The 25,986-nt window shown below is 30.4% G+C and overlaps 1 protein-coding gene across 1 annotated transcript; it reads left to right on the top strand.

The window, feature by feature from the left end:
- Positions 1–5,809: 5,809 nt before the first annotated feature.
- On the top strand, positions 5,810–7,755 carry LOC112758162 (WRKY transcription factor 71). Its single transcript, XM_025806759.3, has 3 exons — positions 5,810–6,795; positions 6,879–7,025; positions 7,129–7,755. Exons 1-3 carry the CDS (start codon positions 6,383–6,385, stop codon positions 7,487–7,489), a joined length of 921 nt encoding a protein of 306 aa, XP_025662544.1. The 5' UTR covers positions 5,810–6,382; the 3' UTR covers positions 7,490–7,755.
- Positions 7,756–25,986: the final 18,231 nt, after the last annotated feature.

Raw genomic sequence — 25,986 nt, forward strand, 5'->3', positions numbered from 1 at the left:
TGTCAGTGTATTATCTGAGCTTATACAAGATGCCGAAGGCAGTTGCTAAGAAGCTAATTTTCCTATAGAGAAGATTTCTGTGGAGTAAGGAGGATGGGAGACAGGGAATGGCGTTGGTGAAATGGGAGTTGGTACAGGCCCCGAAGAAATTCGGTGGGCTGGGAGTAGGGGATGCTATGATTCGGAACTCAGCACTGTTGTTTAAGTGGTGGTGGCGTTTTGCTAAAGAAGAGTGCCCATTGTGGAAGAAGGTGGTCTGCTCCTGTAATAACTTGAGGCCGAATGAGTTATTATCTTCTCAAGTGCTGCCTACTTGAGGAGGCCCATGGAAGGATATTTGCCATATAGAATTCTAGGAGCAACATCTGCGGGATAAGATGATAACAGGTCTGGCAATGGAGATTGGGGATGGACGAAAGACCCGATTTTGGGAGGATGTTTGGTTGCAGTGTGGTTCCTTGAAAGATCGATTCCCTAGGCTCTTCTCTGTTTCAAACCAATGTGGGGCGGTGATTGGTGAGTGTGGGTTTTGGGATGTGCTAGAGTGGGTTTGGAACTTCCAATGGAGGAGGGAGCTCTTTCAATGGGAGTTAGACCTTCTGAGTCAGTTACATGAGGCTTTGAGACTTGTGAGACTAGCGAATAATAGGGAGGATAGAGTTGTGTGAAAATATGATAAACTTGGTATTTTTTTGACTAACTCTTTTGTGCAGGTGCTACAAGAAGGAATGCTATCGGAGGAGGTAACCAGTTAAGCTTCACAAAGACCATCCGGAAAGGTTTGGTTCCACCAAGGGTGGAGCTGTTTGCTTGGTTCGTCCTGGTAGGCAGGGTGAACACCAAAGAACGCCTAAGTCGAATCGGGATTATTAGCCAAGATGATAAGAGTTGTGTTTTATGTAATAAGGATGTTGAGCAGGTCCATCACTTGTTTCTTGGATGTGATTTTGCTTGGCAGGTGTGGAGTGCATGGTTATCTATGGCTGGCCGGCTATGGGCTGTCCCGGGGTTAATGAAGGACCATTTCTTGAGTTGGACAGATGAGCCGCGAAGGAAAGAAGATCGAAAGCAGCGATTAAGGTGTTTCTGTGCGATCATTTGGCATATTTGGATGGAGCGAAATAGGAGGATATTTCAGAATCAAAAGAAAGGCGTAGAAGATATCATCACATTGACCATCCTTAGCTGCGACAAGTGGAGAGGTATGCATCCCTAGGGTTGTTGATGGTTATGCCGGAGATGACGTCATGATGTTATTTCTCTGTTCAAGGAGTTTGTGGGAGTTGCTTGTCTTTTTGTTTGTTTGATACTATTTGCTCCACTCTAATGTGTTGAGCTCTTTTACTTTAAAAAAAATATGTGATAATTTTATTTAAATTAAAATTTTTAATGAGATATTAAAATGATGATCAATAATACACTCAAACTGCAAATATACTCAAATACCTTGCAATATCAAATCAAATAATATATATTTTTAACAGAAATAAACAAAAATAATATACATCTCACCAATACAAAAAAAATATAAAAATTTAACACAAATTTTCTATAACAAAAACAAAAACAAACAACTTAATATAAAATATAAAATATAAAAATACACAAAAAAATTTAGTTAACATGTCTTCTGTAGACACATGATAAAACTATATTATTGATAAAATATTTTAATTATTTTTTTGATAAATATAAAATAAATACATTGAAAATTTAAATTTTTTATATTTTTAATAAAAGCTTTTAAAATTTATAGTTTTAACATGTGCACTAAGGATATCTAGGAAGCACGGATACTTCGCCGAGTTGCTTTGTTCGCGTGCTAGACACATTTTGGACATGATATTAATTGACACTCATTTAACATGCGTGTTTGCTGTGTTTAACCATATCTTAATAAAAAATAAAAAAATCTTTGTCGGACATGTTTGGACACACCTAAATACAATTACGTGTCAGTATATTCAGCTTTATTCTTAATATGTATTCTAGAAATGAGTTTAAAAATAATATATATTATTATTTTTTTTGGTGACAATATATATTATTATTTATTAAAATAAAACATATTTTAAATATTTTATATGATTAAAAAAAGATATTAAAAATAATTAAAAAATTAATTTATATTTTAATATCAATAAATATCAAAATATTATTATAATTTATCTAAAAAATCTTCATATTTTATATATATACCGTATATTCGTATTTTATAAGATTTTAAAATTCGTATATTTATATGTCCCATATCGTATCCCGTATCTATATTCGTACATCATAAAAAAAATACTAAATCTTATCCAAAATAATTATGCACACATTAAAAGATCAAAAATTTTAAACAAGTGTTAATTAACTAAGATACCTTTGATTAGTATTTTTATTTTTTATTTTTATTTTTAATATTTTTTATTTTTTAAATTTTATAAAAAATAATTAAAATTAATAAAATTTTATTTTTTATTTTTATTTCTTATTTTTATTTTTTTAATAAAATTTAAAAAACAAAAAATATTGAAAATAAAAAGTAGATTTAAGATATGGATAAAAAGAGAGGAAGAAAAATAGTTTTGACCGAGGGCGTAGATATGGGATGAGTGGCGTGGACTAATGACGCTGGTCAATTCTTTGGATCTGGGACCGATAAGACGATGACGTTTGGCAAAAAGACAAATCAAGATTTTCTTATCATTCTCTGTAATTTTGTCCCTTCCTTCCTTTATTTAGGTAAGCTATTTTTGGCCCTTCCTTGAGCAACCCAAACGTATCCGAGAAGTAACCTCCACCCAAATTAAAATACTCTGCAATCTTTATGCAATCAACATAATTAAATTTGAATGAATCGGCTTCTAGATGATTATATATTATATGGAGTCAATGAGACATGAGAAATAGTATTGTTAGTGAATAGTGAGTGACTCCATATGTATCCTAACTTATGAATCATCATTCGTCATTCCATCCTAACGGCACGGCCCATATCCTATGCAAAGATGCCCTTTTCGTCTTATTCTTCCCTCCACCATACTTTCAGCCTCCGAAAATAATTATATTTTTATTTATTAAATATGTAAAATTATAGAAAATATGATATTAGGTCAGTATTTTGCACTTTAACTATAAGGTTTTAGCTTCGAATCCGATAAATAGAAATTTTTTTTTCTTTATTCATAAAAAATGTATAGAAAGTTAATTTTTATATTAGTCAATTATCTTTTTAGTGTTAAAATTAATTTTTTTACTCATTACTTTTAGATGATTTAGTATTTAAGATTTATAATTTATGATTTATATTTTAGGATTTAAGGTAGCTAGCGAAAACAATGATAATAATGACAGTGAGAATAGATGATCAGTGATAAAAAATAAAATTATAGTGGTGTTATAATTGGTATTAAGAAGAAGAAGAAAAAGAGAAATAATATTTATATTATTTTGTTGTATATTTTTTATAATATAAAAGATAAATTTTTTTCTTTCACTTCTTATAGTTACATTAAATACCAAAAGTAAAAGGTATACAAGAGAGATGTATGTAAAATTAGTACATGCAACATTCCTCGAAGTAAAATTGAAAAAGAAGGGAGTTGTGAATATAAAATTAAAAATACATTTTTAAAAGAAAATTGTTGAAATTGGCTGATATTTGCATATAGAATGGTGTTTCTCTAGTAGTAGGATTGTATATAACAAAATTAATAAGAATACATGCTGTTTATTTGCTTGCAGCACTACAAAACAAAAAAATGAATGTACGAATGATTTCTCTTCCAGTAAATTGATTTATTAAAGGACGGTATAAAATCTCACTGTATACAAAATACGTACACCCACTGCATTATATGTGGTGGGTGAAATTAGGCACCCCCCCCCCCCCTCCCTCTTCTTCTCATATGCAGAGAGCCCTGCACCATCTCTGCAGTAGGCTTGTAACCCCTTAATTAAGTTACATTTATTAATTTTGCTTCTGTCATTGTCATTGTCAACTTCACTTCAATATATATGTTTAATAATTTCACTCTTAATTCAATAAAATTTTGTTATAATTTATAATTGTGTGTTGATTGGAAACAGTATCTCCTAAGTTAAAAATATGTAACATAAATACTTATTATAATTTTTAAAGATCAATTCTTATTGGTAGAATTAAATTTGTACATAATTTACATTGAAAGAAATACCTTATGATTAATATAATAGGATATTTATTGAGTGATGAATGTACCTATATTTTTTCATTCACTAGAAAAGAAATGTGTAACATGTCATAAATAATGTATATATATAGATAGAGATGAACTAACATAGATATATACATGTAAGGTGGGACCAAAGGAGTGAAAGAAATTGAAAGAGTGGGGAAGCAAACAGCGTGGGTAGTGGCTATATTTGCGGGTTTACATAGTCATATATAGGTGAGGGGCCCAACCCTTAAAGGAGTCCCCTCAGGCCCCCAAAAGTACTTCCTCTTATCACAAAATAAAATTAATTTTTTATAATTAAGTTAGTTGCTATAATAGTTAATTTATTATTTATTATTCTATTTAAATAAATATTAGAAATTTAAAAATAAAATTTTGATTTATAATAAATTAGTCATTGGTCTGTCAGAATTAATTTTCATATGTTGCTTAATCTTAATTTTTGTATATATATTTTTATCAAGTAGTTTAATCATAATTTTTAATTATTAATTTCTATAATAATAATCTATTATCTATGTAAAGAAAAATGATGTATGTTAATGTATGGGTGCTGGCCTGGAAGAAAGCAAGAAACATGAGAAATATATATTGTAAAGAAGGAATGACATGATTAATTACCGGAAAAAAGGAAAAAAGAGAGAAATTATTGAAGCATGCTAGGTATAATAGAGTAATAGCAGCTAGGAACAAAGTATATAGTTACACGAAACCGTAGTCGACAGATAATGTATCTCGTGGCACAGTTAAAGCCACACGTGCATGAACTTTTCCCGTTCTTCTTCTATCTAACATAGAATGATAATAAGATCACGAAAAGATCTCAGCAGATTGCAACGTATTTTGTTGTTTGTAATTATCCTTTTCTTTCTTTGTTTACTTTGTTGCCTGCTGCTTTTAGGTTTTAATCACCTCACTCATCAGTGATTAAGGTCATTGTTACACTTTATTTCAAATGTATTAAGGTTCCATGTATTAATGTGAATGCTTGCTTGTGTGAGTGCAATTCAAAGAATACAGAAAAGGTATATTTTATTATATATAATCAGATATAAAAGAATATTTTTTATTATTTTCAAGACTTTTATTTTTTATATTATTATTTTCAAGACTTAAATAAATCTAAAGATCTCTTAATGAAATTATAAATTACTTATCTTTTCAATTAATTTGATTTTTATTACTTTTATATATATTTAATAAACAAAACAGTGAATTAATAAACACGAATTGATATACTAATATGTATAAAGAAAAATGTTAAAACCAATAATATTGATTTAAATATAAGACAAAAAACATATAACCTGAAATTCATCATATAGATATACATTGAAAAAGCAGACTAGTCGCCGTCCACCGACTATAAACGTCCACATGAATATTGAATGTTAATATATTTTAAAGTTAATTTAGATATTAACCCTATATTTATCCATTGAATGTTATTATATGGATCTAATCAGGTGCTAAAAGAAGTAAATTAATTAAAACATGTGTTTGACTATGGAAGAACATGTATGTTAGATGTAACATCAGAATAAACCTAACAGCCTCCCTGTGATTTGGTCGGTTTAATTTGCATCCAACAACTAAGACTAGATGATCGGTTCTTTACTTGTTTCTAATTAATATGCGGCTAAGTGAGGCTTCAAAAATATTCTCGTGTATAATGTAATTTGTTCTTGAACCCTCGCTTTGGTATAAATTCTGAGATAAACAGAAAACGAATAAAATGGATTTATACGATATGATAGTGATGTTGTCGTCCTAATTTGCTGGTTATAACATTAAAAGAGTAATCAAATAGAGAAAGAGAGAATCGCGTTCACACACAGATGAAGGTGGTCAAAGGCAAAGGGTTAGTAGTAGCTAGCTAGGTATACGTATGAAGGCGTAAGCGTCTACACATACATATATACCTCCTGCAACCTGTTGGGAGTTGTCCGTACTGAAGAATTACCGGCAAGTGCCGGTGATGAAGCCTTCTTCTTCATCTTCTTTTTGTTGCTTTTTCACATTCACCAGTCACCAGCCACTACTATTACTACTATACATACAAGTTGTCATTTCCACTTTCTAGTTTTAGTTAAGTTTCTATTCCCCTTCCTTCTCCAAAACACTTTCTTCTTCTTTCTTCCAAAACCCAAAATAAATGATGCAGTAGGAATTAATAGATGGAGAAGAAGGAGATAATGATGAGTGTGAAGATGGAAGATGCATCATCGCTATTCAGTTCTTGTTACAGCAACAGCAATAACATTCCATTATGGAGCGTGTTTGATTTGTGTCAAGAAACAGAGGAGAAGGGTTCTTTAGGGTTTATGGATCTACTTGGTGTGCATCAAGACTACTACAACGGTGGTGGTGGTGGTGGTGCTCCTCTGCTTGCTGATAATAATTCTCCATCTCAGGTAGCAGGGAAGGATTCAACAGAAGCTACGACTGTGAAAGAGTGTCCTTCAAATTCAGAGACTCAACAGCAACCTACTCCTACTACTCCAAAGTCAGCTTCACCTCTTTCATCATCTGTGTCCACCACTACTACTGTGGACCAAGCTGCACCGTCATCTCAACACGCCGACAAACTGTATGTGATAATGCCTTAGAAGAAATTAATTAATAAAATAGGAGGGGCTAATTGGGAATTTTTGTGGTATGTGGTGTTATTAGGTTGAAGGCGAAGAAGACAAATGGGAAGAAAAGAGAGAGGGAAGCTCGATACGCGTTCATGACAAAAAGCGAGGTGGATCATCTCGAAGACGGTTACAGATGGAGAAAGTACGGCCAAAAAGCTGTCAAAAACAGCCCCTTTCCAAGGTATATAACTATATATTATATCATCATGCCTTTAATTTTTACTAATTAATAACATAATATACATGGTTCATGCTCATATTTATATAAATATATGTATATATAGGAGCTATTATCGTTGCACCAGTGGATCATGTAATGTGAAGAAGCGTGTGGAAAGGTCTTTCACTGATCCAACAATTGTGGTCACAACATATGAAGGTCAACACACACATCCAAGTCCACTTCTAATGCCTCGCTCTTCATCATCATCATCAATGCCTCAAACCTACTTCTCCCACCAACACTATCTACACCCACATCATCAACAACTCTTATTTAATACATTCCCTTCTCTTGATTTTCCTCCTCCTCCTCCTCCTTCTTCTTCATCTCAGGACACCACCAATAACAATGCATTATTTCCTCTAAGCGACCATGGCCTTCTTCAAGATGTTCTTCCTTCACATATGTTCAAGCAGGAGTAGATAAACATAGATATAGACATGTGATTTATTGCTTGGTTTATTTATGCGATGCTGACTTAGGAAGCTCCATTGGTAGTGGTAGTGGTAGTATATCTTAGTTTCCTTCTCATTTCATGATGGATGATCATCATATATACCTGTGAGATTCCTACTTCATTTATCTATTTTTGCACATATAGACCTTAATTATCATCATATTTATTTACAAACCACTCTAACATGATGGATCCTAAGTTAAAGTTTATTTAATATTATTTTTAGAGAAATTGCATACTCTGAATTTGAAATTACTTGTTACATTGTCATTGCCACATAAAACAACAAAGTTTCCGTTGGAGTGTCTGAGAATGATTAAAAAATAGTACTAGTAGTCTAGTACTGGTACTAAATCCTATTTTGAATCTTCTAGTTTCTGACTCCTCGTTTGTCTTGTATAATTGTTACTTTTTATTGAAGGAATGTGCATTAGTTTCACTGAGGCATAACAGGAAAGAGGGTTAGGTCTAGGTTTTTAAAGGGTAACTACAATTGGTGTGTGAGTTTTGCTTTTTCTTCTGTACCGGGAATCAACGGGTAAAGAATTATAGGGAAATGTGCTTCTATTTTTCTTATGTTTGAAGGATCCGGTGGTGAAAGTTGTGCCCCAAAAAGGTCAATGAGGTAATTAAATGGTGGAGTAATTCAACCATTAACAATCCATTTTAAGATCCTTGAGTTAATGCCTCTTTTTGTCCTACATACGATGCAATCCCCTAGTGGATTTGATTCATTAAAAAGCGGTGACAGCAGGCAATTCAAACAAGAAAAGTTAACACAAAGGAGAAAAACTTCGAAACGGTACCTTTGGATTTGGAGCGTGATAACTAGTCCCCATAGTGGAATACATCTTCATCTTTGATAACGACTCCTCTTTAAGAGACACTAATTATAATTAAACTACTCGCTATAATATTATGATAAAAATTTAGTAATTTACAAGCAGTTATTTAGTTATTCTCAATTATTAATTTTACATTACCTGAATTACGTCTAATATTAATACCCGTTTATTAGTACTATTTCTTGTGAGAAATTATTAGGTGCTCATATTATATTCATACCATTTATTATCGATAATTTCACCCAAAATCCACCATTATTTTGTATGTCTAAGTTTAACACACATGACAATTTACTAGTGACATGAATATAATCCTTTTTAAACACCTAATGATTCATCGTTTAGTTAGGACAAGCAGATTTGAGCAGGTGAGAGTCTCATCTGTGAGAGAATAATTGAAAAGCAAGTTAGATAAGTACACAGAGTTTGTACATGATACGCCACCACCAATTCATTGGTGGTGTGGGGCCCTGCTTTTCAAATTATACGCTCTATACATTGCACCGAATTAAAGTTTTCAAATTGGCATAGAGCAGGGAATAAATTAACAAACTCCATTATACTCTTACGCCTGAATTGTTCAATCCCCCAATAGTGATGCCAATAAAATTTACATAAACACAGTTGACTTGTTCAAACACATCAAACTTTTGGTGGGTGGTAAAAAAAATTGACTACTTTCATAAAAATATCTTCGTAGATTATAACCTTCTACTAATTTATAATACTATTTTTATATAAAATATTTTCATAGAAGTAGTCATTAGAAAATTCCCATCTATTTTCTTGTGCAAAAATTTTTAAATACAACCTCTATTTCAACATAAAAAATATAAAAGACTAACTATAATATAAGCTAATTTAATTAAATTTTTAATTTTAAAATTTAAAAAATTAGAATAATAAAAGATTATTATTATTTTTGTAATAAATACTTTTTTTAACTAATTAGTTCAAATTGACTAAACTTTAGTTGGTTTCTTAGCAGGATCATTTTAATATATAATGGTTTGTTTTCAATATAACTAAAAAAAACCCTAAAAAACCAACTACAATATAAGCAACCACCCACAACAAATCAAAAACCTCAACATGGCATAACCGGAGTTGATGAGTACGTTCAAGTTCAGATTCAGTTCCGTCATAATAGACAATAATTATATGTTGCTATATCTTTCTTACACGTAGACCAAGTTGACAGATTAAATTAAATTTTGGAGTCCCTGGTTTGGTGTGCATGTGGAGCCACATTTGCCCTTTTCAATTCTCTATTTGTTGCAATACACGTACAAAGAAAAAAACACCAAATATTTTTACATGAAAATCAGACAACGGAGCACCAAAAGAAGACAAAAGTTGGTTTGCCTGCCATTAAAATTTATCTCACGTATACAAGTAACACCGCACTCTTTTTCTCTCTACTTTTCTTGTTCGCTGTTTGGGGGTTTACAAAAACCTGAATTTCCCTGCCTCTCAATGTTCCAAGAGTTCAAACCAAATTGTCTAAATCTATAATCCATAATTAGAAATAATTAACCAGTGTTTACCCCTTTTAGATGCACTTTCAATGAGGGAATCAAGGATACACGTATAATAAATTCCCCAACAACAGACTACTAAATTCCAATGAACAAATGAGCCCAAAGTAAAAGGAAAAAAAGAAAAAGGCAAGAAACTCGAGTTTATATTAGTTTATATATTATCTAATCAACATCTAAATAATATAATATTTATTAGAATATATTATATAATATAATTAATTAATTTCTCCGTACATCGCCCAATCTCATTCTAGTTTGTAATAAGTTTTGTAATATAATATAGTTAGTTTTCTGTTTTTTGTTAACTTTCCTATCTTAACTTCTGTTAAATGTTATCTGCTATAAATAACAACCCTTGAAAGAATGTAACATATTGATTCCATAATGAATTTGCAGTTGAGGAAATTCAGCATTTGCTTAATTGCTTCCCTTTCTTCTCTCACGATCATCATCTTCAATTTGTGTAGAAATTTCACACACCTAGTCTAATAAAGTAATAATCAAATGAATAATTGTAAACTAAGTCTGTGTAGAAATTTGTGTAGATAGCATTATTATATTTTTTAACTTTAACCCTTTCCTTACTTCAATAGTTTCAAAGAGAATAGTTGTGAGCTGTAACAACCAATTTTTAGTACGTCATGATCGTATTAAAAGTAAAGCGTTACTAATCTAATTCTTTTTATTATTTATTTAATATTGAGCCTTTACGCGTTAATCTGTCGACAATTTTATTAAAAGGATAAAATCTTTTTATCAAGAACAAATAATACATATTCACATACTTAATATTAATAATATATTATAGTGTTACGTACAAAAGCAACTACAAAACCTATCCCTCTGAATAAAATTTCAAACTAATAAGGCGAGAGGAAAAATAAATTCTATTAACAACTCAATTCTTAGTAGGACAGGAGTGGATAATTATGTCCATTTTATTATTTGCTACACATCAATTCCACAACAGAATACTTACAATCTTCAATAGATAGCTAATAACAACAAATCTCATAATACAAACAAATCTCAAAATACTTACAATCTCATAGTGTGGCTCGAGTGCTTTGGGGTTCCGTTATATGCATGGTCTGTGGACACTTTTAAAAGGATAGGAGGCCAATGGGGTGAAGTAGTTGAGTGTGCTAGAGAGACGGAATCGTGCAGTTCTTTCACGATAGGTCGGGTGCAGATTGATACGTGTATCATGGACGGGATCCAAGAATGGGTTCATATCAATGTTGGAACCCGGGGATATGATGTCTTAGTGAAAGAGATTGGACACGAGGCGTGTGACCTGCACTGTACTGAAAGACTTGGTGATCAAAAGATAACGAACAGTGAGCAAAGAAATCACGGCAGAACGAGCAAGGGGCCAGGAGTGGATTTGTTGCAGCGACATCAATATGATTCATTGGATGAGAGCGTCATGAGGAGGAGATGTTGTTACTGATAACTCGACGAGAGGAAGAAGACAAGGGCAAATTAGGAATTTCACACAGTTTTTTAAATGAATGGCCTGATGACAATAATTACCATAATCGCTTGAAAATCGTAACTGATCAAGTAATTATGGCGATAATCAAGGAATGGCAGATTTTAGGGGAGGTACCGTTACAAGGGAGGAGGCAGGGTCTGAGAGGACAGTCACGTGTGTTTTAAATGGATTAGGAAGGGGGTCCACTAAGGCCAAACATAAAGCAGCTTCCCTAAATACAGTTTGGGTCAGTCACAAAAGCAAGATGGATAAGGGGGTTAAGGGCCAGACAGGCCCAACATCACCTGAAGCAAGCGAATCCGCAACTGGGCCTGAGTTGGGAGATCCGGGTCGGGTGCTGGCCAAACCACGGAACAACGCGAGCGACGGGTGTGGGTGCAGCACTAACAGCAAGCGAACCTTCGAGGATGGCGCAGACAGGTTCGTTGGGGCTGGGTACGGGGGAAGTCAACACTCACTGATTCTTGCCAATAGGTTGCGCCGCAATGTAGCTGCTCCAACTCTCACTAATGAACTTGGGCTGGGAGGGCCGGCGTGTGAAGATCCCATCTCTAAGGATGGCTGTAGGGCGACAGATTCGGTGGCCAGAATTAATTGTAGGGCTAATGAGGATGGAAAACAAAATTAGAAGGGAGCTAGTGATAGGAGAGGATTGATTGTGGTTGATGCAAAGGAAGGCGTGAAGGTAGCTGGCAGCGGCACTCAAGGAAGGCATTGATGGAGGTCAGGTTATTGCTCAAAGTGAGAAGAGATTGGCTGTCGAGCACGGGGAGGATGGAAGTGAAGGAAACGATTGTGGGGACAAGCTAGGAATGTCAGGTACAGAAGACGGTAATGCTCAGCCTTCGAATGTGAAGGAACAGATGCTGGAGAACAGAAGAACCTGGGAGTTGGCAAAGGAGTCAGGCGCCATGCTGTACAATGAGGATGATGACATCATGGCAATACTCCAAGCACAAAATGAAGAAATAGATCAGAAAAGGAAATTAGCAAAGCAGAAGAAGAAACTGAGAGGCTGCAGACCCAAATATAAAAAACATGTGTCTCAGAAGCTTTTTAAATGATTTTTGGTTCTTATAATGTTAGGGGGTTAAGGGGTGATGCGAAGTTTAGCATGGTAAATAATCTTAAGAATAAACATAGATTAGATCTGTCGGGTTTGATTGAGACTAAAAGGGAGATAGTGACGAGATATGATGTGGCAAGAATATGGGGGCAGGATGGTACGGGTTGGGAATATGTAGGCTTTGAAGGTGCAGCAGGTGGAATTCTATTAATATGGGATGAATCAGTATTTAAATTGAATAACTGCTATAAAGGGAAGAGTTGACTGTGTATTGAATGGGTCCTGGTAAAGAGTAGTTTCAACTGTGCGTTTTTCTTGGTATATGATGCACATGACAGGGATGCGAAGTTGCAGGTGTGGGAAGAGCTGAGCTATATAGCTGGGTTATGCCAGGTGCCGAGTTGTTATATGGGAGATTTTAATGAAATAGTACATGTGGGGGAGCGATAAGGTGCTGGCGGGTTACCTCGGTCTGCCGAAGAATTCAAGGATTGGATACAAGATATGGAGCTAGTGGACCTGCCGCTCACTGATTGTATGTTCACATGGTTTAAGGGACGTTCTTGCAGTCGTATTGATAGATTTCTGGTTATCCTAGAGTGGTTAGAGCAATTTTCGGAGACTCGGGTACAAGGTGGACCAAGGGGATTATCAGATCATTGTCCTATTATAGTAGAAGACAAAAAACAGAGGGGAGGTCCAAGGCCTTTCAGAAGCTTAGATTCCTAGTTTACACATGAAGGATTTCTCAGACTGGTGAAAGAGGAGTGGAGAGGTTTGGGGCAGATTCAGTTCACAGATAAATTGAAGGCGTTGACGATCCCGTTGGGGAGGTGGCATAAGGCCAATTTTAGTGATATGGATAAGAATATTATGACCTTTGAGGAAGAAATTAAGAAGATTGATGATATGGTGAGCAGTGGAGTGTATGATGGAACGATGGAGACTAGACGAAAGGCGCTAGTCACTTGCTGTGAGAGGTGGTATGTGAGAAAAGAGATTCATTGGAAGCAGATGTCTCGATCGCGACAAGCTAAGGAGATGGACAAAAATACAAGATATTTTCACAATATAGCCTCAGCAAGAAGGAGGAATAACAGGATTGATACATTGCTAATCAATGGCAGATTGGTTAGGAATCATGCTAGGATAAAAATTGCTATTAGAAATTTCTATAAGGATTTATATCAACAGGAAGAGTCTCCTATGATGGGCTTTAGGGACGGTCTGGTGGATAGGATAAGTCAGGATGATGCTGTGAAGTTGGAAATGTTGCCGTCTGCTGAGGAGATCAGGGAGGCTGTGTGGGAGTGTGAGTCTTCTAAGGCACCAGGCTGTGACGGGTACAACATGAATTTCATAAAGAGGTGTTAGGACGAGTTAGGGCCAGAATTCACGGCAGCTGTGATTGGGTTTTTTCAGACATCCAGGTTACCAGCGAAGTCCAATATCACTTGGGTGGCACTGGCTCTAAAGTTTGTTGGTGCAAGGGAGATTAAAGACCTGCGACCTATTAGTATGCTTGGGTGTGTATACAAGGTCATTTCCAAGGTATTGGTTAGGATGATGAGACAAGTAATGCCAGAGCTAGTAGGGGAGACCCAGAGTGTATTTGTGAAAGGCAAGAAAATACATGATGGAGCACTCATTGCATGTGAAAATGTAGACTGGCTTAAGCGGAGGAAGGAGGAGGCAGCGATAATCAAGCTAGACTTCCAAAAAGCATATGATAGAGTCAAGTGGAGGTTTGTGGACTTAGTACTGCAAAAGATGGGATTTGGGCTTAGATGGAGATCGTGGGTTATGGAGTGTGTGACGACAGCTTCTATGTCAGTCTTGATAAATGGTTCGCCATCCAAGCCGTTCAAAATGGAAAGAGGATTGCGACAAGGTGACCCACTTTCACCTTTCTTGTTTGTACTGGTTGTAGATGTGCTACATCGGATGATTGGAGAGGCAGTCAGGAACGGCCGTATATCACCATTGTTAGTTGGGAGAGATAGAGTAGAGTTATCGCATCTCCAATTCGCGGATGATACAATCCTATTTAGCCCACCAGAAGAGGAGACTATAAAGAACTACAAGCGACTCTTGAGGTGTTTTGAGCTGATGTCAGGACCTAGCATTAACTTTGACAAGTCAAGCTTGATTCCAGTAAATTGTGACGAGTAGTGGGTCCAGCGCATGTGCCGTTTGTTGGATTGTAAGGGAGGCTCCCTTCTAGTTAAATACTTGGGAATCCCTTTAGGAGCGAATCCGAGGATGGTGAAGACCTGGAAGCCCATAATAAACAAAGTGGAGGAAAAGCTCATCCTGTGAAAAGCAAAAGTACTAAACAAAACTGGAAAGTTGGTGCTAATCAAATCAGTTTTAAATAGTCTACCAGTATATTATCTGAGTTTGTTTAAGATGCCAAAAAGCTGTTGCTGAAAAATTGATCTCCCTACAGAGGGGGTTCCTGTGGAGGAAGGATGATGGAAGTAATGGGATGGCATTAGTTAAATGGGAAGTGGTGCGGCCCCCTAAGAAACTGGGAGGGTTGGGAGTTGGAGATGCTATGATTCGTAACACAGCTATGTTGTTTAAGTGGTGGTCGCGTTTTGCCAAGGAGGACTGTCCATTGTGGAAGAAAGTGGTGTGCTCCTGTAAGAATCTAAATCCTATTGAGCTACTGTCAACTCAAGTGCTACCTACTAGAGGAGGCCCCTGGAAGGATATATGCCAGTTACAATTAATGAATCAACATATAAGGGATAAGATGGTTGCAGGATTGTCCATGGAGGTTGGTGATGGGCGGCGTACTCGTTTTTGGGAATGTATGGTTACTATGTGGATCGTTGAAGGATCGGTTCCCCAGGCTTTTCTCTGTTTCAAACCAATGTAGATCTGTCATAGGGGATTGTGGGTTCTGGGACGGGTTAGAGTGGATTTAGAATTTTCAATAGAGAAAAGAGCTCTTTCAATGGGAGTTGGAACTTCTGAGTCAATTACACGAGGTGTTGAGACCTGTGACACTAATAAATAATAGAGAGGATCAAGTGCTGTGAAAATTTGATAGAAAATGTGTTTTTTCAACTAACTCATTTGTGCAGGTTTGGCAGGAGGAAACAATCTCAGAGGAGGTTACCAGTTACAGCTTCACCAAGACTATCTGAAAAGGTTTAGTTCTACCTAGAGTGGAGCTATTTACTTGGTTTGTTCTGATAGGTAGAGTGAGTACAAAAAGCAGGCTTAGCAGGTTTGGAATTATCAGCCAGGAAGACAATATCCGTGTTTTCTGTAATAATGAGGTGGAGCATGTACACCACCTGTTTTTAGGATGTGGATTTGCCTGGCAGGTATGGAGTGCTTGGATATCGATATTTTGCCGACAGTGGTCTTTTTCTGGTTCAATGAGAGAACATTTCTTATGTTGGACAGAGGAACCGAGGAGAAAGGAGGATCAAGAGCAACGATTGAGATGCTTCTGCGCGATTGTTTGGAACATCTGGTTGGAAAGAAATAGAAGAATATTTCAGAATGAGAGCAAAGGTGTGGAAGAGATAATTAACATGACAGTGATGAGCTTTAACGAATGGAAATGTGTAGATCCCTTTGGTTGTTGATGGCTATGCCGGAGATGACATGTGGACTTTTCTTTGTGTTGTTGTCTCACTATTTCTAAACTTTATGTGCTGTTGTGCTATTGTGTCTGTTAGTACTGTTGCTCCACTGTCTTGTGTTGAGCTTTTACTTTCAAAACAAATACAAACAACTTTAACAAACCAAAAATACAGAAAAAATTACAAGTCAAGAAGCACACACACACACAATTACAGAAACATATATCACAGAGAAGTATGCGCAAACAAGTATGATGCATGTCTGTCCTATGCAGGCCATGAGCTCATGTGTCAGTTGCCTACCCGCTTCCGATATTACCCGGGCACAAGTCCCGGATATGGCTTTCCAAATGCATACACTGTGCATATAAGTCTTACGGCTAGGCCACATACAATGTGACTTTTAAACGTATTGTAATATGCTTACATCTGGAAAACAGTTTGTAATGTGTGGGCGTCCCCACTATACATTTGTCCCAGACCTAAACAAGGTTGGTTATGCTCTCATATGGCAGATAGTCTTTTAAAGTCTTTTTATCTTTGTCCTATGCTCTCTTGTGGCAGAAATTCCTTTAATTAATACATTATCTTCTTTTCTGTGCTCTGCTCTCCTATAAGGCTATAACAGAAATTTTTTAGAACTATTTAGTCTTTGCTCTCTGTTCTCCTGTGACAGAGATTTCTTTAATCATTTTCTTTCTTCTTCTTTTCTTTTCTATTTATCATTCTTTTATTTTCCTTGTTTTGATACCACAAATCATCTTCACACTCTTCTCTCATCTCTCCTTAGATGTTTTATGAAGAGTGAACCATAAGATTCTCAACTTATGTTCATCTTTTTACAACTTTTAAATAAGTTACTATTTAACTCTTCTATTATGTTATAATATAAATTACTAATATATAATATTTTAAAAATACATAGATAATAATCTTAATACTGGAGTAAAAGTAGTATTTTTCTTTATTACTCAAAACTTATTAACTTAAACTTTAAATAATTTTATTACTCAAAACTTATTAACTTAAGCTTTATTATTAAGTTTTTATAAATTATTCTGTATCTCTGAGCTTTTTAAAACATTTATATTTTTACCCGAACAAAATTTGTAAATTATTAAAATATCCTTACATATAATATAATTACCAAAATAAATTTACACCTTTTATAAAATATCTATTTTATCCCTGAACTTCTTAATTATTATAAAAATACCCAAAAATTTATATAATTACAAATTAACTTCGATTTTTATTAAATTACTATTTCAATCTCAAAAATAAATTTTTGTTTCAATACTTATCCCTTTATCAAAGATACAGAACCCCATTCTCAAAATTATTCAAGTTTTCTGCTTAATTTTTAATCTATTTTCGAGCTTTACGGTTACCAATTTTTCACAAAGTTCACTTTAACCTTCCAACCATCAAATTTTGTCAAATTCTCAAGAGTTTTAAACTTAGAAACAGCCCCAAATAAAGCCACAAATAGTTGGTTCTTGGCTGTCCAATGGTAACCGGACCATGATTATTCCAAGAAATCAACAAGATTTAATCACAAATCAAACACGCATAAAATCATCACTCAATTTCAAGCCACAAACATCAAATCAACAATCACACATCAAGAACACATTCAATTATTACAAAATTACAAAACTTTATCTTTGTATGACAGCCACCAAACCAAAACACCAAGAAAGCTTTCTGAATGAAAAATCGAAAAAAAAAAACGTCAAAATCGGCTACTCCACCTTTGAAACTCCTATTTGGCCGAACCATGCATGAAAGATCAGCGGCGCCACTATTGATTTTTTCCAAATAAAAGTGACAACAACTTAAAAAAAATGGAAGATACAAATACTTTAATCGGATTAGATTTTTTATCAGATTACGAAACTAAAAAAATTGAACTTAGAAGCTTTCGGGTGCCATGAAAGCTTTCACGTTCTCTCTCTTTCTCGTCTCCAATTCAATTCGGTGATCATGATGATTAATGAGGTATAATAGTGATTAAATTGATTAGGTGACACATGGGGGTTTGGGTGTCACGATATGGAGGCGTTGAGGCAACGATTCAAATTATAAATATTTTAAACGGATAATTATAAAAATTGGATATATTAAAATACAAGTAATATATACTAGCGGCTCAACAGGCACTTTCAGCCGCTTTTCTATTATTTTTAAGAAATTAATTTTTATATTTTTATTTTAAAATTATAAATTTAATAAAATAAAATATTAAAAAATTTTATTATGTTGTTATTATGTGAAAACAAAAATCAAAATAAAGATTTAAAAATATTATTTATAAAATAAATATTTATAAATATTATTATGTTTATTTATTTATTTTTAATAGTATTTAATTTGAATTAGAGACAAAAAAATTATATTTAAAGTATTCTTTATTTTTATGCATAATTATAATTGATAAAAAATATTTTTTAAAATTTATTATTCATTTTTTAAAATTATCTTTAATTTTATTTTTTTAAATTATTAATTTATATTTTTATTATTGTCTCAATGCCACTATGATATTGCATTGTTCTCCTTTATCGTCTTCTTCTCCTTCCACCTCATCTTCACTCTATGGTTATTAATTATCACCAAATATCATTATCACAACTTTTAATTTTGTCTATCACTTTTATTTATAACCAACTATTTTGTTAAATTTTATAAGTTATTTAAGTTTTACTAAAAATTTTTTTGTGTCTTTTGAATATCTGAATGTATAAAATTATAATTTTTTCTTGATGTGCGTGTTAGTTGTCTTATTTTGTTCGATCAAGAAGAAATTTAAGACAAAAAATATTTAAAATTTTTGTTATATTAACAAAATTTGATGTCAATAATTCTAAAAAATAATATCAAACTATATTATTTTTAACTAAATAATAAAAAAATAAAAATACATCATTGTAAGTTTTTTAATTAATAATTACTAGCGGCTCAACAGGTTCAGCCGCTTTTCTATTATTTTTAAGAAATTAATTTTTATATTTTTATTTTAAAATTATAAATTTAATAAAATAAAATATTAAAAAATTTTATTATGTTGTTATTATGTGAAAACAAAAATTAAAATAAAGATTTAAAAATATTATTTATAAAATAAATATTTATAAATGTTATTATGTTTATTTATTTATTTTTAATAGTATTTAATTTGAATTAGAGACAAAAAAAATTATGTTTAAAGTATTCTTTATTTTTATGCATAATTATAATTGATAAAAAATATTTTTTAAAATTTATTATTCATTTTTTAAAATTATCTTTAATTTTATTTTTTAAATTATTAATTTATATTTTTATTATTGTCTCAACGCCACTATGATATTGCATTGTTCTCCCTTATCGTCTTCTTCTCCTTCCACCTCATCTTCACTCTATGGTTATTAATTATCACCAAATATCATTATCACAACTTTTAATTTTGTCTATCACTTTTATTTATAACCAACTATTTTGTTAAATTTTATAAGTTGTTTAAGTTTTACTAAAAATTTTTTTTGTGTCTTTTGAATATCTGAATGTATAAAAATTATAATTTTTTTCTTGATGTGCGTATTAGTTGTCTTATTTTGTTCAATCAAGAAGAAATTTAAGACAAAAAAATTCAAAATTTTTGTTATATTAACAAAATTTGATGTCAATAATTTTAAAAAATAATATCAAACTATATTATTTTTAACTAAATAATAAAAAAATAAAAATACATCATTGTAAGTTTTTAATTAATAATTATAAATTAAAGACGGAGTTTAATATAGTACCTTGGACAAAAAGTAATCATTGTTATTATCGTATTTGACTACTACTATATAAGTTTTATGTTTATTTTATTATGCACATTAAATAAACTGTACTTTATTATTTTATTTTGCATGTTTTGAAATAATGTCATCGTATTATAAAGGTAAAATTAATTTATCATTTGAATATTATCGCTAAAAAACAGTTACTTAAAGTGAAACGCTAAGTAAAGATAAATAGAAAAATTTTGTAATTAGTTAGAAAATTTTATATCTCTCTCTCTCCAAACTCAATTTTGTTATGAAATTTTTTTTAGGTAAAAATATTTTTAACTTCCTATATAATAAGTATTATTTAAATTATCTAATGCATAAAATGTCACATCTTTTTATTTATCTTCAAAATTAAAGTTAATCTTTGTTACTTTTTCATTTTCTTTTGGTTTTCTAAATTAGCCCATATATTATCAACTTATATCTGTTATTTATGCAATAATTTATCTCTTCTAATAGTTATTCATTAATAAATATTAAATTATCCAAATTTAAATCTATTCTCTTAAACCACTTTTTAATCATCTAGTTTGAATCGTTTGAATAGGAGTTCTTTAGACTCTAAAATTTTTAAAATAAAAAAAACAATAAAATAAATTAAAATGCCTAATAAAATAAAATAATCCAAAAAATAAAAGATATATAAAAAACTAATAAATTAAAAAATCAAAATTAATTAACAAAGTTCTTATCTTATCCATTTTAATGTTATATGGAGTTTGTTCACTTTATCATTGATATGTGCATACTTTTTGTATCTTCTGTATGATAAATACAATATTTTATATAATTAAATATCAAATTCAGTACTCTAAATAATTAATTATTTAGAAAATTAGTATACGAATGTTTTAAGAAACACTTGATAGGTGTGACTTTCTTGCATGCATTATATACCAATTAAATAACTAAGCCAATATGCCAAACAAATAATATTGTAAAAGGTAAAATTAATAAATTTTTTTGTAATATAATTTATTTATTTTAGTTTAATTTAAAAATATTTATATACTCAAATTTTAAATACAATATTCTAAGTAATCAAGTATTTTAGAAAATAAAAAAAATTATCCCATTAAAAGCAATTTAAAAAGAAAAATATTAAAAAATATTTATAAAATTTTTTCATCCCATCATTGACAGATAATTAAATACAGACATGTCAAAAAAATAAATAAAATGTACATATAAAATGTAAAGAAACTATTTTTTTTTGTCAAATCAAATTAATGAGAGAAAAAGACATAAGGCAATTTGTCTACGTAAAAAATGGTAACAAATTAAAAAAATTAAAAATAGATTAAAAATATAGATTGAGTAAGTAAATTGAAAAAAAAATTATAACCGCAGTGGAGGAAGACAAAAGAGTAGGATGGAGACAATTCAACTGAAAATGTTAAAGAAAGAAGAAGAAAAACATAAAAAAATACAAAAATAATAATTTTTTTAAAAAAACTACAACAAAAACTCTAATAAAATAATTAGAGTGAAGCTACAGAGTACATTCAGAACAAAACGGTACAAACAAAAACTAAGATAAAACTAAATAAAATATAATTTAAATGAATATCACAAAATATAATAAAATTTACCAAAAATTACTTATCACTATTATTGATGATAATTGAACACTTTCTCCATCATAAATTATTCTTTTGTTCTTTTTGTACATGTTTCTAAAACCAACATTTATCATAATCATAGTCTATTTTAGAAAGTTGTCTAAAAAGTTATTCAAAAGGTGAAAATATTAGAGTTGAGTAAGAGAAGTAAAGAAAATTAAAGAAATGATAAAAAAAAAAAAAGATTATTTAGGTGGAGGATTGAGAAAGAAGTTACGTGTGATTTTTTTTGCAACTGTTAGTGAAATGCATAACTGTAAAATTAGTTTTGGATTATGTTGGCATTTAGCAGGGTTAAAATAGGAAAGAAAATTGGACACCAAACTTGAGGTTTTCGCATTATATATACTAGCGGCTCAACAGGCACTAACGTGCCTGTTCAGCCGCTTTTCTATTGTTTTTAAGAAATTAATTTTATTTCTTTATTAATATATTATTCACTCTTTAAATTTATTAGATAAGTATTTTTTTTTATTTTAATGTTGATGTGACTTTAAATATAATACTCTGTATAATTAATAATTTAAAAATTAAAAAATAATATTATCCCATGTTATGAAGTAATTTAAAAAAGAAAAAATAAATTTAACAAAATATTAGACTTTTTCAATTCATCATTGATAGGTACAGATATATTTAAAAAAATAAAGAATACATATAAGATAAAAAAATTAGTTCTTTTTTGGTAAGAGAAAAAGATAGAACACTATCTTTGTACGTAAAATATTGGAGACAAATTAAAAAGGTAAAAGAATGATGAAAATATTAATTGGGTAAGTAAATTAAAGAGAAAAAAATATAGGTGGAAGTTATACGTGAATGTAGTAACTATAATAAAACTAAATGAAATTTGTAACGATGGATGTGATGAAAATTGAAATAGATGGTATTGAAGGTAAAAAAATAACGACAGCAAGAGAAATATAACAAAGTGTATTGAGAAGTAAAAAAAAAAGTAGTAGAATGGATGAAATTATAAAAAAAATAAAAAAGATATATTCTTTATGACTACAAAAAAATTCTAATAGAATAATTAGAATGAAGATAAACTGCTAGTCAGACCATTAAAGTACAAACATACTCAAAATAACACTATACAAACAAAAACTAACATAAAATTAAACAAAATATAATTTAAATGAATACTTCAATATAATAAGATCTATACAAAAAACTATTTATCACCCCTGGTTAAACACTTGTTGGCTTCTAATTATTCTTTTTCTCATTTCATATATGGCTATGAAAATAAACTTTTTGACATCGTCTTTACCTAGTTTAAGATGTCACAAAAACTTATTTAAATAATTATTCCGTACAGAGTTTCATAAGATAAAGGAGAATTAGAAAAAAATAAAAAAATAAAAAAAGAGAGATTGTGAGAGTAAAAAATTGAATAGAAGTTATGCGTAAATTTTTGTAACTGTTAGTGAAATTTGTCAGTGAAATAAGTAACCGTAAAATATTTTTGAATTTTTTTAGTAGGGTTAAAATAAGAAATAGAAAATTGGACACCAAACTATCATGTATTGGCATTATATATTGTTATAGATATACAATTGAATATAAAAATATTGTAATATTGAATACCTCCCCTATTTTTAACACTTATTTGTAATCATTCTTAATCTTTCTCTAAATCTAATATGTCAACTTCTATGTCTCTAACTAATAACATTTTTAAGATTTTCTTAAAATTTCATTTAATTTCAAAACAAAATTGTAATTTTTATATTGTTATTTTTTTTAATATTTTTAGAAAATTAATTTTTATGCTTTTAAATTATAAATTTGAGATAAAAAATAAAAATTTTATAAGTTATTTATTTTTTAATGTATAGAATAATAAAATTTAAATTAATTTAAATATGATACTAAAATTATTATGTTATTTTTATATGTAACAATTAAGATAAAGATTTATAAATATTTATAAATTTATTTATTTTTTCAATCTTATTTAATTTGAAGCAGATATAAAATTTAAATTTATAGAACTCTTTTTCTCACATAATTTTAATTACTTTTTTTATTTTATATTCAATATGTTAAATTATCTTTTGTTTCATTATTTTTAAAAAAAATTTAATTTTTATTTTTATTATTTTTTACCATTCTCCATAGTCCATACACATATTTATCATTATTTTTTTTAATTAAGTGAAATAAAGATTGGGAGAGAGTACTATATGTACTCCATAGAACAAAGAAAAAGACAACGTGGGTAGAAGTTATGTGTAGAATAAAAAAGTAACTGTACAAAGAATAAAGAAAAATTAACTAATAATTATATTTTTGACCAAATTTTAAGACGAAAATTATATTAAACACGATTTATCAATAAGATTAAGATAGAAAAGTGAAAATTGGACACTAAACTCTCATATTCCCTTTATATATTGTTATCGATATTTAATTTAAAGTACATTAAAATATTATAATAATATCTATAACAATATTATTTAGGATAATTATGGAAGGTTTATCGAATCAAAACTTAAGAAAAAATAAATTATTATTAATTAAATAAATATACAGGATTCTTACCTATATTTGGATCATTCAGTCTATTACTTGGACCAACTTCACTATTGTTATTAGTATCTGAATATTTAAAAAATTTGTTATTAGCATGAAAATATATTGTAAAAGATAATTCATATTAAATGATATACTAACGGCAAAAATTTATTAATGGGATGTATAACTTAACTGGCACGCCGCCTTCTGGCGAAGTATTGCTGCCTTTGTTTTTCGCTCATGTTTTGTCTTCGTCGCCGCCACACATAGTCTTGCCAAGTCGGTCGACCACTTCCATTGGTATCCTGTCAACGGTAATTAATCAAAACAAACATATAAACATAGTTTCACACTTTTATTTAATGACAAAAAACAAATTATATTAGATGAAGTAAGAAAGATGCATGAAAAGAATGCAGGAGAAGACAGAGGAGAAATAAAGAAAAAATTTTTTATTATGGAGTAACCAGTGAAGTGAGAGAGATTAAGAGAAAAAATTGGGAATAATACAATTGACGCAGTAGTAGTGGAGAATTAAGTAGTAGAATTTTGTAACTGATGCATTAACGTGATTTGAGAGAATTAACGTGGAGAAGTTATATTGTATTGTGGTGAACGTGGATGGAAATGAAGTAGTAGCTGTAACTGGAGGTAGGTTACTAAAAAGGATAAAAATGGAAAGAAAAATTGGACACCAAAAATGAGTTTTCCCATTATATATTGTTATAGATAATATAAAATATAATATAATAATATAATATATATATATATATATATATATATAATGACATTAGTAACTTAATAATAAAAAATATACGATGAAGTATTAACAAAGCTAAATTCATCAAAGAGTACCGATATTTACTTATATCGGCAGATACCAAACTCGATAATAATATTAATATCTAAACTCTACTTTTTTAAATTAATCAATTACTCAAGTTAAAATGTAGATATAATTTTTATTACTTGTAAATTACTAAAATTATAGTTTCAATTATGTAAAATATTTTATCATAATAAAAATATATATAAGAATTTGAATTTAATTAAAGTCAAATAGTTATAAAATTAATTTAATTATTTTTAATAAAATAATTTTTAAAAATAATGAATTCTATTTAGTAAATAAATCATAACTTAAAATAAATTAATAATAATTAAGTTTTAAAAATATAGAATGTTATAATCTACTCGTCTTATAAAAATTTTTGTTCTCAAAAATTGATATAAAATAGAGAAAATTCATACTAATCTTTCTTTTTAAATATATAAAAAAAAACAGAAAGATTTGACATTCACTTATCAATTTCATTCAGCTGCATTACAATAGTAATTTCAAACATTTATCTATTTATTATCTTCATTTTTTTCACTGTGATTATATTAGTCAGGAGCCTGATCTTTTATTTCGTTAGCGTTCTTCTAAGAGCATTTCCAACAGGTTAAAAATTGGAGCCCGATTACTATTGTGTCAGAGAAAAAGAAGAATTGGAGCATTGGAGTGGAACTAAAGTGAGTTCTCTCACTGATTTCAAGAAGAGGGAGTCCTTTGAAAATGGGACTCCCATTATCCAATCAACACTTGCCAAATGAAAAGTTATGTAAAAAATAAATAATTGTATAAAATGTTAATTAATTAAATAGTTATGTTAATTAACTAAATAGTAGTATTAAATAATTAAATAATAATTAATTTAATAATAATTATAATGATTAATTATATTAAATACTGATATTTTTATTTAATTAATAATTTATATTAATTATTTATATCATAATTAATATTAAATATTATTTATATTTATATTATTATATTAAATTAGCCGTTGCAAAATTAGCCGTTGTAAAATTAGCCGTTAAAAACTAGTCGTTACTATGTTACTGTTATTATTAATAAATTAATATTTTGTTACTCTATATATACCACTTAGATACACTTCTATT

The sequence above is a fragment of the Arachis hypogaea genome, chromosome 16 (assembly GCF_003086295.3).
Source record: "Arachis hypogaea cultivar Tifrunner chromosome 16, arahy.Tifrunner.gnm2.J5K5, whole genome shotgun sequence".
Taxonomy (NCBI): Eukaryota; Viridiplantae; Streptophyta; class Magnoliopsida; order Fabales; family Fabaceae; genus Arachis; species Arachis hypogaea.